Source organism: Geotrypetes seraphini, chromosome 4, assembly GCF_902459505.1.
Source record: "Geotrypetes seraphini chromosome 4, aGeoSer1.1, whole genome shotgun sequence".
NCBI classification, from domain to species: Eukaryota; Metazoa; Chordata; class Amphibia; order Gymnophiona; family Dermophiidae; genus Geotrypetes; species Geotrypetes seraphini.
Genome location: NC_047087.1, coordinates 145,578,189 through 145,592,200, shown reverse-complemented (window position 1 = coordinate 145,592,200; position 14,012 = coordinate 145,578,189). Strand labels below are relative to the sequence as shown.

The 14,012-nt window shown below is 48.6% G+C and overlaps 1 protein-coding gene across 7 annotated transcripts in view; it reads left to right on the top strand.

Annotated features, from left to right (window-relative positions):
- Nucleotides 1-14,012, top strand: part of NUP93 (nucleoporin 93) — a 757,735-nt gene that overhangs the window by 540,004 nt on the left and 203,719 nt on the right. For all 7 annotated transcript variants that reach the window (XM_033940752.1, XM_033940756.1, XM_033940750.1 and 4 more), the window contains one exon: nucleotides 9,750-9,843. In XM_033940752.1, coding sequence (XP_033796643.1) covers nucleotides 9,750-9,843 — 94 coding nt within the window. The remainder of the gene's footprint in view (nucleotides 1-9,749; nucleotides 9,844-14,012) is intronic.

Genomic DNA, 14,012 nt, shown 5'->3' with positions numbered 1-14,012 from the left:
CACGACTTATTATAAGTTCTTGATTGATCATCTTCCAAATTTTATGAAGAAGTTGGATGAACATAGACATGTGGAATATCTAGAGCTATCTGCTATCTTGGCAAAACTCCAGTTACATCTTCTCCAGTTATCTTATACCTTTGAACGTTCTTCCAGGGTCACTGCTTTCTTAGTAGCGATGCGCCACTTGGCCTGGCTTCATACCATTGATATGGACCCCAATCTTCAGGACCGTCTGGCTAATATTCCTTGTGAGGGCTATGATCTCTTTTATGAATCGATAGAGGCCGCCACCAAGAAGTTGTCTGAGTATGAAAAATCTTTTGTTTCAATTGTCAAGCCAAAGCCAGATCCTGCAAAACCTTCTCAACCTCTTCCATCCTTCCAGAGGCGCTATCCTCTGAGGGCGGCTCCTTACACTTGAGCACCCCCTAAGAATCAACAGCAACAGAAGCAACAGAAACCTCAGCATTCTGCTGCACCTAAGGATACTCAGCCTTTTTGAATGTCTCAAACAGAGCATACCCTCCATTGTTCTGTTTCTGTCCTTCCCCCCATAGGAGGTCGTCTCCATCATTTTTACAATTGATGGGAGACCATTACATCCGACCTCTGGGTGTTGTCAATAATCAAGAAAGGATACTCTTTTCATTTCTCTCAGGTTCCACCAGAGCTTCCTCCAAGAGAGTATCCTTCCAATCCATCCCAGACTTCCCCCTTCTTTAGGAAGCTCAAGCTCTGCTTCATCTCCATGCCATCGAGGAAGTTCCTCTGGAACAGCAGAGCAGGGGGTTTTACTCCCATTACTTCCTAGTTCCGAAGAAGACAGGCCCATACTGGATCTCAGGGCTCTCAAGTTTTTGGTCAAAGAAAAATTTCGCATGTTGTCCCTGGCATCCCTTTATCCCCTTCTAGATCATAACAATTGGTTACGTTCTCTAGATCTCAAAGAGGCTTACACTCACATTCCCATATACCCAGCCTCTCGTCAATACCTCAGATTTCGGGTGGGGTATCTGCATTATCAATACAGAGTGCTACCCTTCGGCCTGGCATCATCTCCCAGAGTGTTCACCAAGTGCCTAGTGGTGGTGGCAGCAGCTCTAAGGAACAATGATCTTCAGGTATTTCCCTACCTAGACAACTGGCTCATCAAAGATTCAATATCTCAGGGGATTATTGTAGTGATCCAACGGACTACGTGGTTCCTACAAAGCTTGGGATTCGAAATTAACTTTTTCCCAAATCCCATCTTCAGCCCTCTCAGAATCTACAATTCATTGGGGCTGTTCTGGACACTATCCAACTCGGAGCATTCCTTCCTCAACAACGTCTGGATGCTGCTCTTCAGCTCTGTCACAAAGTATCTTCCCGCTCTTCATTCTCAGCGATACACATGATGGTACTACTAGGTCACATGGCCTCCACAGTTCATGTGACTCCTTTTGTCAGACTTCACCTCCGAATTCATCACTGGACCCTGGCATCTCAGTGGACGCAGGCTTGCGAGCCACTCTCTTGACACATTACAGTCACTCCTTCGTTGAGACAAGTCTCTCCGCTGGTGGATGCTCTGTTCCAATCTCTCCAGAGGTTTACTGTTTCAGACACCACCTCATCAGAAGGTCCTCAGGACAGATTCTTTGACCTACGCTTGGGGGGCTCACCTCTACGGTCTCTGTACTCAAGGCCATTGGTCCAGCGTGGATCGTCAGTGTCATATAGTAACATAGTAACATAGTAGATGACAGCAGATAAAGACCCGGATGGTCCATCCAGTCTGCCCAACCTGATTCAATTTAAATTTTTTAATTTTTTCTTCTTAGCTATTTCTGGGCAAGAATCCAAAGCTTTACCCTGTACTGTGCTTGGATTCCAACTGCCGAAATCTCTGTTAAGACTTACTCCAGCCCATCTACACCCTCCCAGCCATTGAAGCCCTCCCCTGCCCATCCTCCTCCAAACGGCCATACACAGACACAAACCGTGCAAGTCTGCCCAGTACTGGCCTTAGTTCAATATTTAATCTTATTTTCTGATTCTAGACCCTTTGTGTTCATCCCACGCTTCTTTGAACTCAGTCACAGTTTTACTCTCCACCACCTCTCTCGGGAGCGCATTCCAGGCATCCACCACCCTCTCCGTAAAGTAGAATTTCCTAACATTGCTCTTGAATCTACCACCCCTCAACATCAAATTATGTCCTCTGGTTTTACCATTTTCCTTTCTCTGAAAAAGATTTTGTTCTACGTTAATACCCTTCAAGTATTTGAACGTCTGAATCATATCTCCCCTGTCTCTCCTTTCCTCTAGGGTATATTTGCCAAGAAACTCTAAAGGTTTGGGATTGGGCAATCCTTCACAACACCTTCCTGAAAGCTGTCTACATTCAAGGGGCAAAAAATCGTCTGGCGGACAAATTGAGTCTTGTTCTGCAACACCCACCCCACCGCGTCAGAGGCAGCGTCAGCGCCCGGGCTCCCCCTTAAAAGGGGTCGAGCCGAGCGCGGCTGCTTCTCTGACCGAGGACAGCTGCAGGGGCTCGGAGGAGCGGCAGAGAAGCGGAGAGGCCAACAGAGTCGGGCGGAGGCGGGCAGGCAGGCGATCCAGCGGGGGTAGCGGCGAGAGTAAGCTCCGCCCACCCCACCGCGTCAGAGGCAGCGTCAGCGCCCGGGCTCCCCCTTAAAAAGGGGCGAGCCAACGGCGCGCGGCCGTTCGGTGCGCGGCGAAGGCGAGCGGCAAAGGCGCTCGCCTTAGCAAGAGCGCCTTTGCGAAGGAGCCTTGCGAGGGAGGCAGAAACACCAAGAAATCACCTTCTTTCTCTTTTCTCTCTGCAGGAGCACACCCACACTTTCCGAGAGCGATGGATGACCCAGGATCCCAGAGGTACTTTCCGGTATACTGCACAGAGTGCAATATGTACAACTACCTCCCTTCGGGAAGGCGGGAGTACATATGCAGTCGGTGTCAGGAACTGGAAAGCCTGAGGATGGAGGTCGGCAGATTGAGGGTCAAGGTCCAGGAACTAGAGGGACTGGAGGAACTGCGCACCACAGAGGAGACGAGCTGGTCTACCCAGAACGCATACGGAGCAGCCCCCATTGTGGACCAGGTGAGGGACCTCGAGAGATTCATCGAGGAGGCCTATAGGACGGTGGAGGAATGGGATCAGCAGCAGCGCAGACGGATGTCGGCAGACGAGACCCAGGATCCACAAGGTGACACCGGGGAAGGACTTAGCGGAGGGACCACGCAAGAGGAGGAGACCGTGACTCACCAGGACCCCGAGGGAGAGACACCACACTACACCGAGGACACGGACCTGAGGCAGAGGAGGTTGCTGAGGAAAGGAAAGTCTGCTATTGTGGTGGGAGACTCGATCTTGAGAGAGGTAGACAGTCACGTAGCAGGAGGAAGGGAGGACCGGCTAGTGACTTGTCTCCCAGGGGCCAAGACACGAGACATCACTGATAGGATCGAGAGGATCCTGGACGGAGCAGAGGCAGAGGAGACTGCGGTAATAATCCATGTCGGAACAAACGATGTGAGCCGGAGGAACTTCAGCATGGACGCACTGACTGACCAGTTCAGGGTCCTGGGACGAAAGCTGAAGCGGGGCACATGGGAGGATAGCATTCTCGGAGATCCTGCCTGTACCGAGAGCAGATGCAAAGAGGCAGGCAGACCTCCAAGCTGTAAATGCATGGTTGAGGAGATGGTGCCAGGAGGAGGGCTTCCGCTTTGTGAGGAACTGGACGTCCTTCTGGGGAAAGAGCAAGCTCTACCGGCGGGACGGCCTGCACCTGAGCACAGCGGGAACCAGACTACTGGCAGCCAATGTGAGGAAGGAGATCGAGAGAGCTTTAAACTGAGGAGAGGGGGAAAGCCGACAGCTGATCTCATGTTGACGCTTCGGACAACAGTATCCAGAACAGATGCTGAACGGGCTGACTGCAGGGAGGAAGCAGAGGGACCGGAAGATCTCAAAATCAGACAGCGAGGGAAACATCAGGTAAAGGGAGCTTGCTGGGAGAAGACTAAGGGGCATGGGGACACAGGGGGACTGGGTGGCATGAGGGCGAAAGACGAGAGTAATATAGAGGTACCACAAGGCGAGGGGGATCAAACAGAGGCTCAAGGGGTGATAGCCCAGGAGGGGGCCGGTAGGGCTAGAAATCCCAGAGGAAAAGCGGGGAAGTGGGGTGGCAGGAATGTGGGGAAACTGAAAGCTAAGAGGGTAAAGGCTGAGGGCAAAGTAGAAGCGCAGAGAGCGGGAAAACTGCCAGAAATCCAAGGGCAAGTGGCCCAGATAAATGCAGAGGTGGAAGAAAAACGACGGGACCTGCGGTGCTTATACGCAAATGCAAGAAGCCTCACGGCCAAGATGGGTGAACTAGAAGTCGTGGCCAGGGAGGAGGACCTGGATATAATTGGAATTGTAGAAACCTGGTGGACAGAGGAAAACCAATGGGATGTAGCGCTGCCGGGGTACAAGCTCTATAGGAGGGACAGGACCCACAAGAAGGGGGGAGGCATAGCACTATATATAAAGGACTCTATCCACTCGATCGGGATGGATATGGCAACGAAGACAGAGGGGCTGGATTCGCTATGGGTCAAATTACCGAGAAACAAGGGTGCGGCCATAAAACTGGGGCTGTACTATCGACCACCTGGCATGCCAGAGGGAGTCGGACATGACTTGGAAGCGGAATTGAGACAGGAGTGCAGGACTGGAATTGTAACAGTGATGGGGGACTTCAACTACCCGGGGATAGATTGGAGTACGGGTCACTCCAACTGCACTAGGGAGACAGGATTTGTAGAAGCTGTGAAAGACTGCTTCATGGAGCAACTAGTCAAAGAACCGACGCGAGGGGGTGCTACTCTTGACCTCATCCTAAACGGATTAGGGGGGCTAGCGAGAGGGGTAGAAGTGGGAGGACCACTAGGCAACAGTGATCACAACATGATTAGATTCACACTAGAAAGAGGGACACCCGTGGTTAGGAGGACTGCAACAACTGCGCTGAACTTCAAGAAAGGGAACTATGCTGCTATGAGGGAAATGGTGGGGAGGAAGCTCAGAAACATCTTTAGGATGGAGACTGTGGGAAGCGCCTAGACCCTATTCAGGGACACCCTGCAGAAAGCACAGAGAATGTACGTCCCCAATTTCAGGAAAGGCTGCAAGAACAAACGATCAAAGGACCCGGTTTGGATGTCAACAGAAGTAAAAAGGGCGATAAAGGACAAAAAAGTATCTTTTCGGAGGTGGAAAAAGGACCCAACAGAGGAAAATCACCAGACGCATAGGAAATGCCAAAAGGAATGCCACCGAGAGGTAAAAAAAAGCAAAGGGGAAATACGAAGAGGGGCTGGCCAGGGAGACGAAAAACTTCAAGGCATTCTTCAGTTACGTTAAGGGAAAGCGACCAGCGAGAGAGGAGGTGGGGCCGTTGGACGATGGGGACAGGAAGGGAGTGATTAAGGAGGATAAAGAGGTAGCTGAGAGGTTGAACACGTTCTTCTCGTCGGTTTTCACGAGCGAAGACACAACTAATATACCGGACTCAGAGGAGCTCATGAGTGGGGAACAGGCTGAAAAATTAGAGCACATAGAGGTAAGTAAGGAGGATGTCCTCAAACAGATAGACAGATTAAAATGTGGCAAATCACCGGGCCCGGACGGGATCCACCCAAGGGTTCTGAAGGAACTAAGACAGGAAATAGCGGGCACAATCCAACATGTTTGCAACCTATCCTTGAAAACTGGTGAGGTACCAGAGGACTGGAAAGTGGCAAATGTCACACCTATCTTCAAGAAGGGATCGAGGGGTGACCCCGGGAACTACAGGCCGGTGAGCCTGACTTCAATTATAGGGAAGATGGTGGAAGCTATGATCAAGGACGGCATTTGCGAGCACATCAAGAGGAATGGCCTACTGAGAACAAGCCAGCACGGATTCTGCAAGGGAAGATCATGCCTAACGAACCTTCTGTACTTCTTTGAGGGAATAAGCAGTCGGGTGGACAATGGGGAGCCCATAGACATCATTTACCTCGATTTTCAAAAGGCTTTCGACAAGGTACCACATGAAAGGCTACTTAAGAAGCTGTGGAGCCACGGGGTGGGAGGGGATGTGCACAGATGGATCAAGCACTGGTTGTCAGGTAGACTGCAGAGGGTCAGAGTAAAGGGTCAATATTCTGACTGGCGGGGAGTCACGAGCGGTGTGCCACAGGGATCGGTGCTGGGGCCGTTACTCTTTAATATATTCATCAATGACCTGGAAAGGGAGGTAAAGTGTGAGGTTATAAAATTCGCAGACGATACCAAACTGTGCGGCAGAGTTAGGACCAGGGAGGAGTGTGAGGACCTGCAAAGGGACCTGGACAAGCTGGAAGACTGGGCAAACAAATGGCAAATGCGCTTCAACGTGGACAAATGCAAGGTCATGCATATAGGGAAAAAGAACCCGTTGTTCAGCTACAAATTGGGGGGGGGGGGGTATTGTTGGGAGACAGCAGACTCGAGAGAGACTTGGGTGTGCTGGTGGATGCATCACTGAAGCCATCTGCACAGTGCGCGGCAGCCTCGAAAAAAGCCAACAGGATGCTGGGCATCATAAAGAAGGGCATAACAACCAGAACACAGGAAGTCATCATGCCACTGTATCGAGCGGATGGTGCGCCCACATCTGGAATACTGCGTTCAGTATTGGTCGCCGCACCTCAAGAAGGACATGGCGGTACTTGAAAGAGTCCAAAGGAGAGCAAACGAGAATGGTAAGAGGGCTGGAACACTGCCCATACGCCGAGAGGCTGGATAGGCTGGGGCTCTTCTCTCTGGAGAAAAGGAGGCTCAGGGGAGATATGATAGAAACCTTCAAGATCATGAGGGGCATAGAGAGGGTGGATAGGGACAGATTCTTCAGACTGAAGGGGACAGCTAATACGAGGGGGCATTCTGAGAAACTGAAGGGAGTTAGGTTCAAAACAAACGCAAGGAAGTTTTTTTTTCACCAGAGGGTCGTGGACACTTGGAATGCATTACCGGAGGAAGTGATCAGGCAGAGTACGGTCCAGGGATTCAAACAGGGATTGGACGGATTCCTGAGGGATAAAGGGATCATGGGATACTGAAGGAGGAGCTGGGATGTAACACAAGTATAGAAAGTTAACCAGGTAATGAGTAAAAACCAACCAGGTCGTGCATGTGAAAGACCGGAGGGCTAGGGCTTCGATAGGAAGGCAGGACTTAAATGGGAAGCCAAGGTGGCAAGGGAGCCCCTTCTGATGATTCTGACAGGTCGTGACCTGTTTGGGCCGCCGCGGGAGCGGACTGCTGGGCAGGATGGACCTGTGGTCTGACCCGGCGGAGGCACTGCTTATGTTCTTATGTTCTTAACCTCACAAATGGACACACAATTTCTCTCCTTTTCATCCCATTTATTCTCAGTGGGGAACTCCTCAGATAGATCTCTTTGCATCTCCCCACAACCACAAACTGCCTCAGTTCTGCTCCAGGATATACTCTCCTCATTGCCTCAAGGCAGATGCTTTTCTATTGGAATGGACGAATCTCTTCCTGTATGCATTCCCTCTTATTCTGAAGACTCTGGTCAAGCTGAAGAACGATCATGCCACCATGATTCTGATAGCTCCTCGATGGCCGAGTCAACATTGGTACTCCCTTCTATTTCAACTCTGCAGCAGGGAGCCATACCTTCTATCAGTTTTTCCATCTCTGCTTACACAGAGTCAAGGATCGCTACTTCATCCGAACCTGCAGTCTCTACACCTGCCAGCTTGGTATCTTTCAACATAACTTCTCTTCAGTTTTCATAACCTGTAAGAGACATTTTAGAGGCTTCTAGAAAGCCTGCCACTAGCCAATGCTTTTACCAAAATGGACTAGATTTTCTACATGGTGCATCTCTCATAACATGGAGCCTTGAGATACCTCCTTGACTTCTGTCTTGGATTATCTTTTGCACTTGTATATTTCTGGCCTCAAGTCTACATCGATCTGAGTCCATCTTAGTGCAATTGCTGCTTTCCATCAGCGTATTGAAGGGAAACCCCTCTCTGCTATTCCGGTGGTTTCAAAATTTATGAAAGGACGTTTCAGTGTCAAACCTCTTTTCAAACCGCCTCCAGTGGTTTGGGATCTCAATGTGGTTCTTGCTCAGCTAATGAAACCTCCATTTGAACAAATGTCTACGGCTCATCTGAAATATCTCACCTGGAAGTTGTCTTTCTCATTGCCTTCACATCTGCTCGAAGAGTCATTGAGCTGCAAGCTTTAGTTGCTGATCCACCTTTCAGTTTTCCATCATGACAAGGTGATCCTTCTTACTCATCCTAAATTCTTACCTAAAGTGGTTTCAGAATTTCATCTTAACCAATCTATTGTACTTCCAGTGTTTTTTCCAAGTCCTCATTCTCATCCTGGAAAATCATCTCTTCATACTCTGGAATATAAATATGCTTTGGCCTTCTACCTGGAACGCACCAAACCACACAGATCTGCTCCTCAACTTTTTGTCTTTTTCGATCCTAACAAGTTGGAACATCCAATTTCTAAGCATACCATCTCCAGCTGGATTGCTGCTTATATCTCTTTCTGCTATGCCCAGGCTGGACTGCATCTATAGAGTCGAGTCACAGCCCACAAAGTCAGAGCCATGGCGGCTTCAGTAGCTTTCCTCAGATCTACTTCTATTGAGAAATTTGCAAAGCTGTCACCAAGTCCTCGTTTCATACTTTCACCTCTCATTATTATCTGGATGTTTTTTCCAAACAGGATGGCCATTTTGGCCAGAGAGTATTACAAAATTTATTCTCATAAGTTGTCAACACTCCCACCATCCCATTCTGGTTAGCTTGGAGGTCACCCTCATGTCAGAATAGGCTGCCTGCTTGTCTTGGGATAAAGCACAGTTACATACCGTAACAGTTGTTATCCAGGGACAGCAAGCAGCTTTTCTCACAACCCACCAACCTCCCCTGGTTGACTTATCTGCTAGCTATCTGAACTGAGGAGAGTCGCCCTGTGCTGGGCGGGAAGGCACTCGCGCATGCGCAGTGCAGCAGACTCGAAACTTCAAAGTTTTCTTTAAGCAAGTCTGCTTGCGAGGCTGTCCGCATCCGGGTTTCATGGATGATGTCACCCATGTGAGAATTGCTGCTTGCTGTCCCTGGATAACAGCTGTTACGGTAAGTAACTGCTTTTTGGACTTAACAAGCCAATTTCCACTATTTTGTGAACTGTAAAATTAGAACATAAGTTTAAAGAGAAGAGGCAGGGACAACCCTTACTTCTCCCCACCTTACTCATCGTTGACTGCACTCTGCTTTTGCCCCTCTCCCCCCTTGCCCTGCCTCTTGTGCTCCCTAATGCATCAGTGAACTGAGCAACAGTAGCCATTTAATCAACACCAACTGCTTTCCTGAGACCCACCGCAGGAAATACCAATTTGCAAGTTGGAAGTTGCTCATCTCCTGCGCTGGTGGTCTCCTATTGACATCACTGTGTGTTTTGTTTCTGGCACAAAATGAATATATTCAGCAGCACGATGTTTTGTCTGATTAATTTAGTTAGATTTGATTGAGTCTAAAATGTGCTGCCCAGCTAAGGAACACTTAGTTTACTTTAAATTCTAACCATGCATGTTCTGTTTTTAACCATGACTGCCAATATGTTTTGATTGCTATGAAAATTCTTTTTTCTACTTAATCTCTAGTTGAGTCAGGTGTGTTTTGAAGATGATGGAACCAGTTCTCCTCAGGACAGATTGACCCTACCACAGTTACAGAAACAATTACTTGAAGATTATGGTAAGATATTACAAATCTAATGAATGGTTAAAAAAAAAAAATCTGCAGAACAACAGTTTCAAAGCAGTACTGTTAGCTATGCAAGCTAATTTTAACTGTAGCAAATTATTTGTGTTTTAATAATTTGATTTCCAAAGAATGAGCTGAAACTCTGATCTCGTCATGATCAGTATCCCAGAATAAGAAAAAATGTCCAATCCCTTTTTCTTATTGTTGATTCTATATTAGTGCATGTTGTTTTGATAGAGGATTAATCGCTGATGGAATAATTGTCACAGTGCTAAGAAGTAGTTCCTTTGGTTCTAATTGGTACCTGGAATGGTTCCCAGAAATGAGAGAAGAGGAAAGTGAGGGTTCTGTAATAGGTGAGTGAAAGTAGCTGAGGATTTTGAAAAGTCTGCAAATGATGGTAAGAGAAGAAAGGAAGAAGGCTTCGGGGATGAGTACCTTATTCCAGGACCAGTGGGTTATTTCTGTCTACCGGCCAGGACTTTGTAGGAAGCCTCAAATTTCAGAGGCTTAACCCCTCCCTCTCTTACCTCATCACTGTTCATGTGAACATCAGTTCTTCTTCATCAAGCCAGACTATAGGAGCTTGTTTTTTCTGCTTTTGTTTTAGTTTGTGTAATTTCAGTCTTTGCGTTCGCAGTTTTCGCCCTCGTGCTTTGGAGGTTCCTTGTGGGGACAGCTCCGACTGCCGGATATCGCAGACCTTTGGGAAAAGTCTGCTTCTGGAGGGTTCCTTGCTTGTCAATAAGCCCTCTGGACAGCCTGCACATCAGATCAGGGCTCAGGGACCGTTCTCTTGGAAGCTAGCTCACCCCAGGTTTGTCTTCTAGTGGGTCAAGCACAGCCTGCATGGTTCTTTGGAGGTACGCCCGGGACTGGAGCCAGACTATGTTCCTCTGCTAGTTGTGCTGCGCATGTGACCGGCCGTGGACATAAGGCTGGTGGTGCAGGCAATCCGAAAATGTTGAGGCAGAGGATCTCTCTGTGAGCTGTTAGCTTTTTTCTGCAATGTTTTCTTGTCAGCACAGGTTTCTGTGAGTACAAGCTGACAGCTTGAATCAGCAATGGATTTTGTTAAAATGCTTTTATCAGGCATAGTTGGTTAAAAAGTCTCTGCCTGTTTCCCTTCCACTGGACTCTGTGCCAGTAACGGGGATCCCTGCTCTGGTGGACCAGGGTCTTTTCTCCTGCATCCCCTAGGGGGTGCTGGCAGATAAGCCAGTAGTTCCCGCAGTTCTGCCTGATATGCTTTCCATGCCTCTGCTTTCACAGGGGAGCACCGTGGCAGATCTGGTGGATCTCCAGGATCCGGACTGGTGCAGAGCCCTTGATTTGGGGGTGGATCCCACTGTGTGCAGATTTTTCAAGCACGCACATAACCTCAAATAACCATATCATTAGTGACCCTCAAAGTAAGCCTTTGGCTACCAGCGACCCCATCCCTCAATGTTCTTTCCTTATTTGTTCTTTTCTTCAAAGAAATTGTAGTTCTACCCTTTCTACCCTTATCTCTAGTTAGTGATGTCCATTGTCCGTCTATTATATGTTTCTATCTACCCATTTTATAATGTACTTCGCTTTTAAATTTTTATTTAAGCGTTTAATCAAATTTTAAATAAAACTTGGAAACTTGGATCTTTGAATTAAAGCTGCAGTCAGAGCAGCCTGTCCTCTAGAATGTTCTCTCATGAATGACCAGAGGCCACAATCTGCCTCTTTTCCTGATCATACTGACCTTTTTTGGATTCTTATGGACTTCTGGGAGACTCCTGAGGGTCGCTTGAAATGTGCTCACACCATGGCACAGCTTTATCCCATGGTGGATGCCTTTAACAAGCGCTTTGCTTACCCAAAAGTGGATTCCTTGGTGGCACAGGTCACCAAGCGCACTTCTCTCCCCAGTGACGGGGTGTGGTCCTGAAGGCTGTTCAGGGTCGATGGGTGGATTTTGTGTACAAGTATCTGTTCGATTTGGTGTTCGCTGGTGTTAAGGCAGTGTCAGCCTCTTCTTTTGTTGTAAGAGCATGCCATTCCAAACTGCTCCATGATCCTGATATTGAAGTGAGTCGTCACTTGGATGTTATTATCTCAGGAGTGGATTATATGGCTGATGCCTCGTTGGACATCTTGAAAGTCTGCTAAGCTTTCTGCCTATTCTGTATCAGCTCGCAGGATGCTCTGGATCTGGCAGTAGTCTGGCCATTCGTTTACTAAGGCAACCTTGAGTCGGTTTCCCTTTAAGGGAAAACTGCTGTTCAGCTAGAGTCTGGATGACCTTATGGTCAGTGTGCAGGATTGCAAGCCCAAGTCGCTGCCCGTGAATAGATCCCAACCCTCCAGAGGTTCAGGGTGTTCTAATTTTTATCCCTTCAGGTGCTCCTGACATTACTTGGGCTCATCCATGGGCCAGTGGTCCTCTTCACCTGTTAGGCTATGATTTGGTGGTTTTTGATGTCAGCCGTCCACGCCAGGCTGGTGTCTCCCCCCTCTCCGCACATAGGGGAGTGGTTGTTTGATTTTCTGATTGGATGGCAGGCCTTTACCTCCAACTGCTGGGTCTTGGAGGTTCTCAGGGATGACTACAAACTGGAGTTTCTCTGTTCTCTGTCTTGAGTATTTTTTGGATGCCCCAGTGGGCCACCCTGAGAAGGTGGTTATGGTGCAGGTCTCAGTCCGCAGATTACTCGATATTGCAGCCATAGAACACATTCCAAAGCGAGACTTGGGCTCTGGGAGATGTACTTCCATTGTTCCAAAGAAAGGCTCCAATGATCGGAGACTGATTCTGGACCTCAAGGCGGTCAATGCGGCGCTGAAAGTACCTAACATAGCAGATGACGGCAGATAAAGACCCGATAGGTCCATTCAGTCAGTCCAACCTTACCCACTCTTTAAATTACTGAGTTAATTTAAATTTTCCCTCTTCTTAACTATTTCTGGGCCAGAACCCAAAGCTCTGCCTGGTATTGTGCTTATGTTCCATCTACTGAAGTCTCCATCAAAGCTCACTCCAGCCCATCTAAACCATCCCAGCCATCGAAGCCCCCCCCCCCCCCCCCAACATGGAGATGGTGCGCTTAGTGATAGCATTAGTTGCACTGGGGGAGTATCTCCACATTCCCATTTTCCCAGATGACCGGAAGTATCTGAGGTTCCATGTCTTGGGGCAACATTTCCAGTTTACAGCGATGCCCTTTGGATTGGCAGCAGCACCCAGGACCTTCACTAAAGTGATGGTTGTGGTGGCGGCCCATCTTTGCAACCTTGTTATCTTGGTTTTATCTGGATGACTGGTTGATCAGAGCTCCATCGCAGACCAAGGGGCGTCAGGCTGTTCATCAGGTGGTGCAGTTGCTACAGCGCCTGGGCTGGGTGATCAACTTTAAGAAGAGTCACTTCAAACCAACACAGGATCTGGAATACCTGGGAGTTCGGTTTCACACTGGACAGGACAAAGTATTCCTATCTGTTTCCTGTCAGGAGAAGCTTCAACGGGTTTTCAGGGTCCTTCTAGCAGCTCCTGTTCCAACAGCATGGTAGTATCTCCAGGTTCTGGGAAGCATGGTGGCAACGATCAACGTGATTCCTTGGGCCAGAGCTCATCTGTGTCCACTGCAGGATGCACTAGTTTCGCGCTGGAACCCCCAACGGGGCCCGTTACATGCACCCCTGCCCTGGATGACTGTGGCATGGAACAGTCTTGCATTGTGACTGCAACCTCTCTCACTATCCAGGGGCCTTCCACTCCAAATCTCAGATTGGGTGATTCTGTCTATGGATGGAAGTCTTAGCGGTGTGTATGACCATCCCTGTTCAGGTACCACAAAAAGTCCAACAGGATGGGAAACCATAGGCACAATGCAGCAAAGAAGACAGTGGGAACGGACAATGAGCAATTCTCCAGAGCTTGCAGGGTAAAATCAAGCCATCTTTATTTCAATCCAGGACGTATTTCAGGCTTCACAGGTACCTGTGTTTATCTCAGGACAAGCAGGCAGCATATTCTCACATATGGGTGACGTCATCCACGGAGCCCCAATGTGGACAGCCTCACAAACAATCTTGCTTGAGAAACTTCAGAAAGTTTGCGACTACCACACTGCGCATGTGCGAATGCCTTCCTGACCTACATAGGGTGCGCGTCTCCTCAGCGTCTCCTC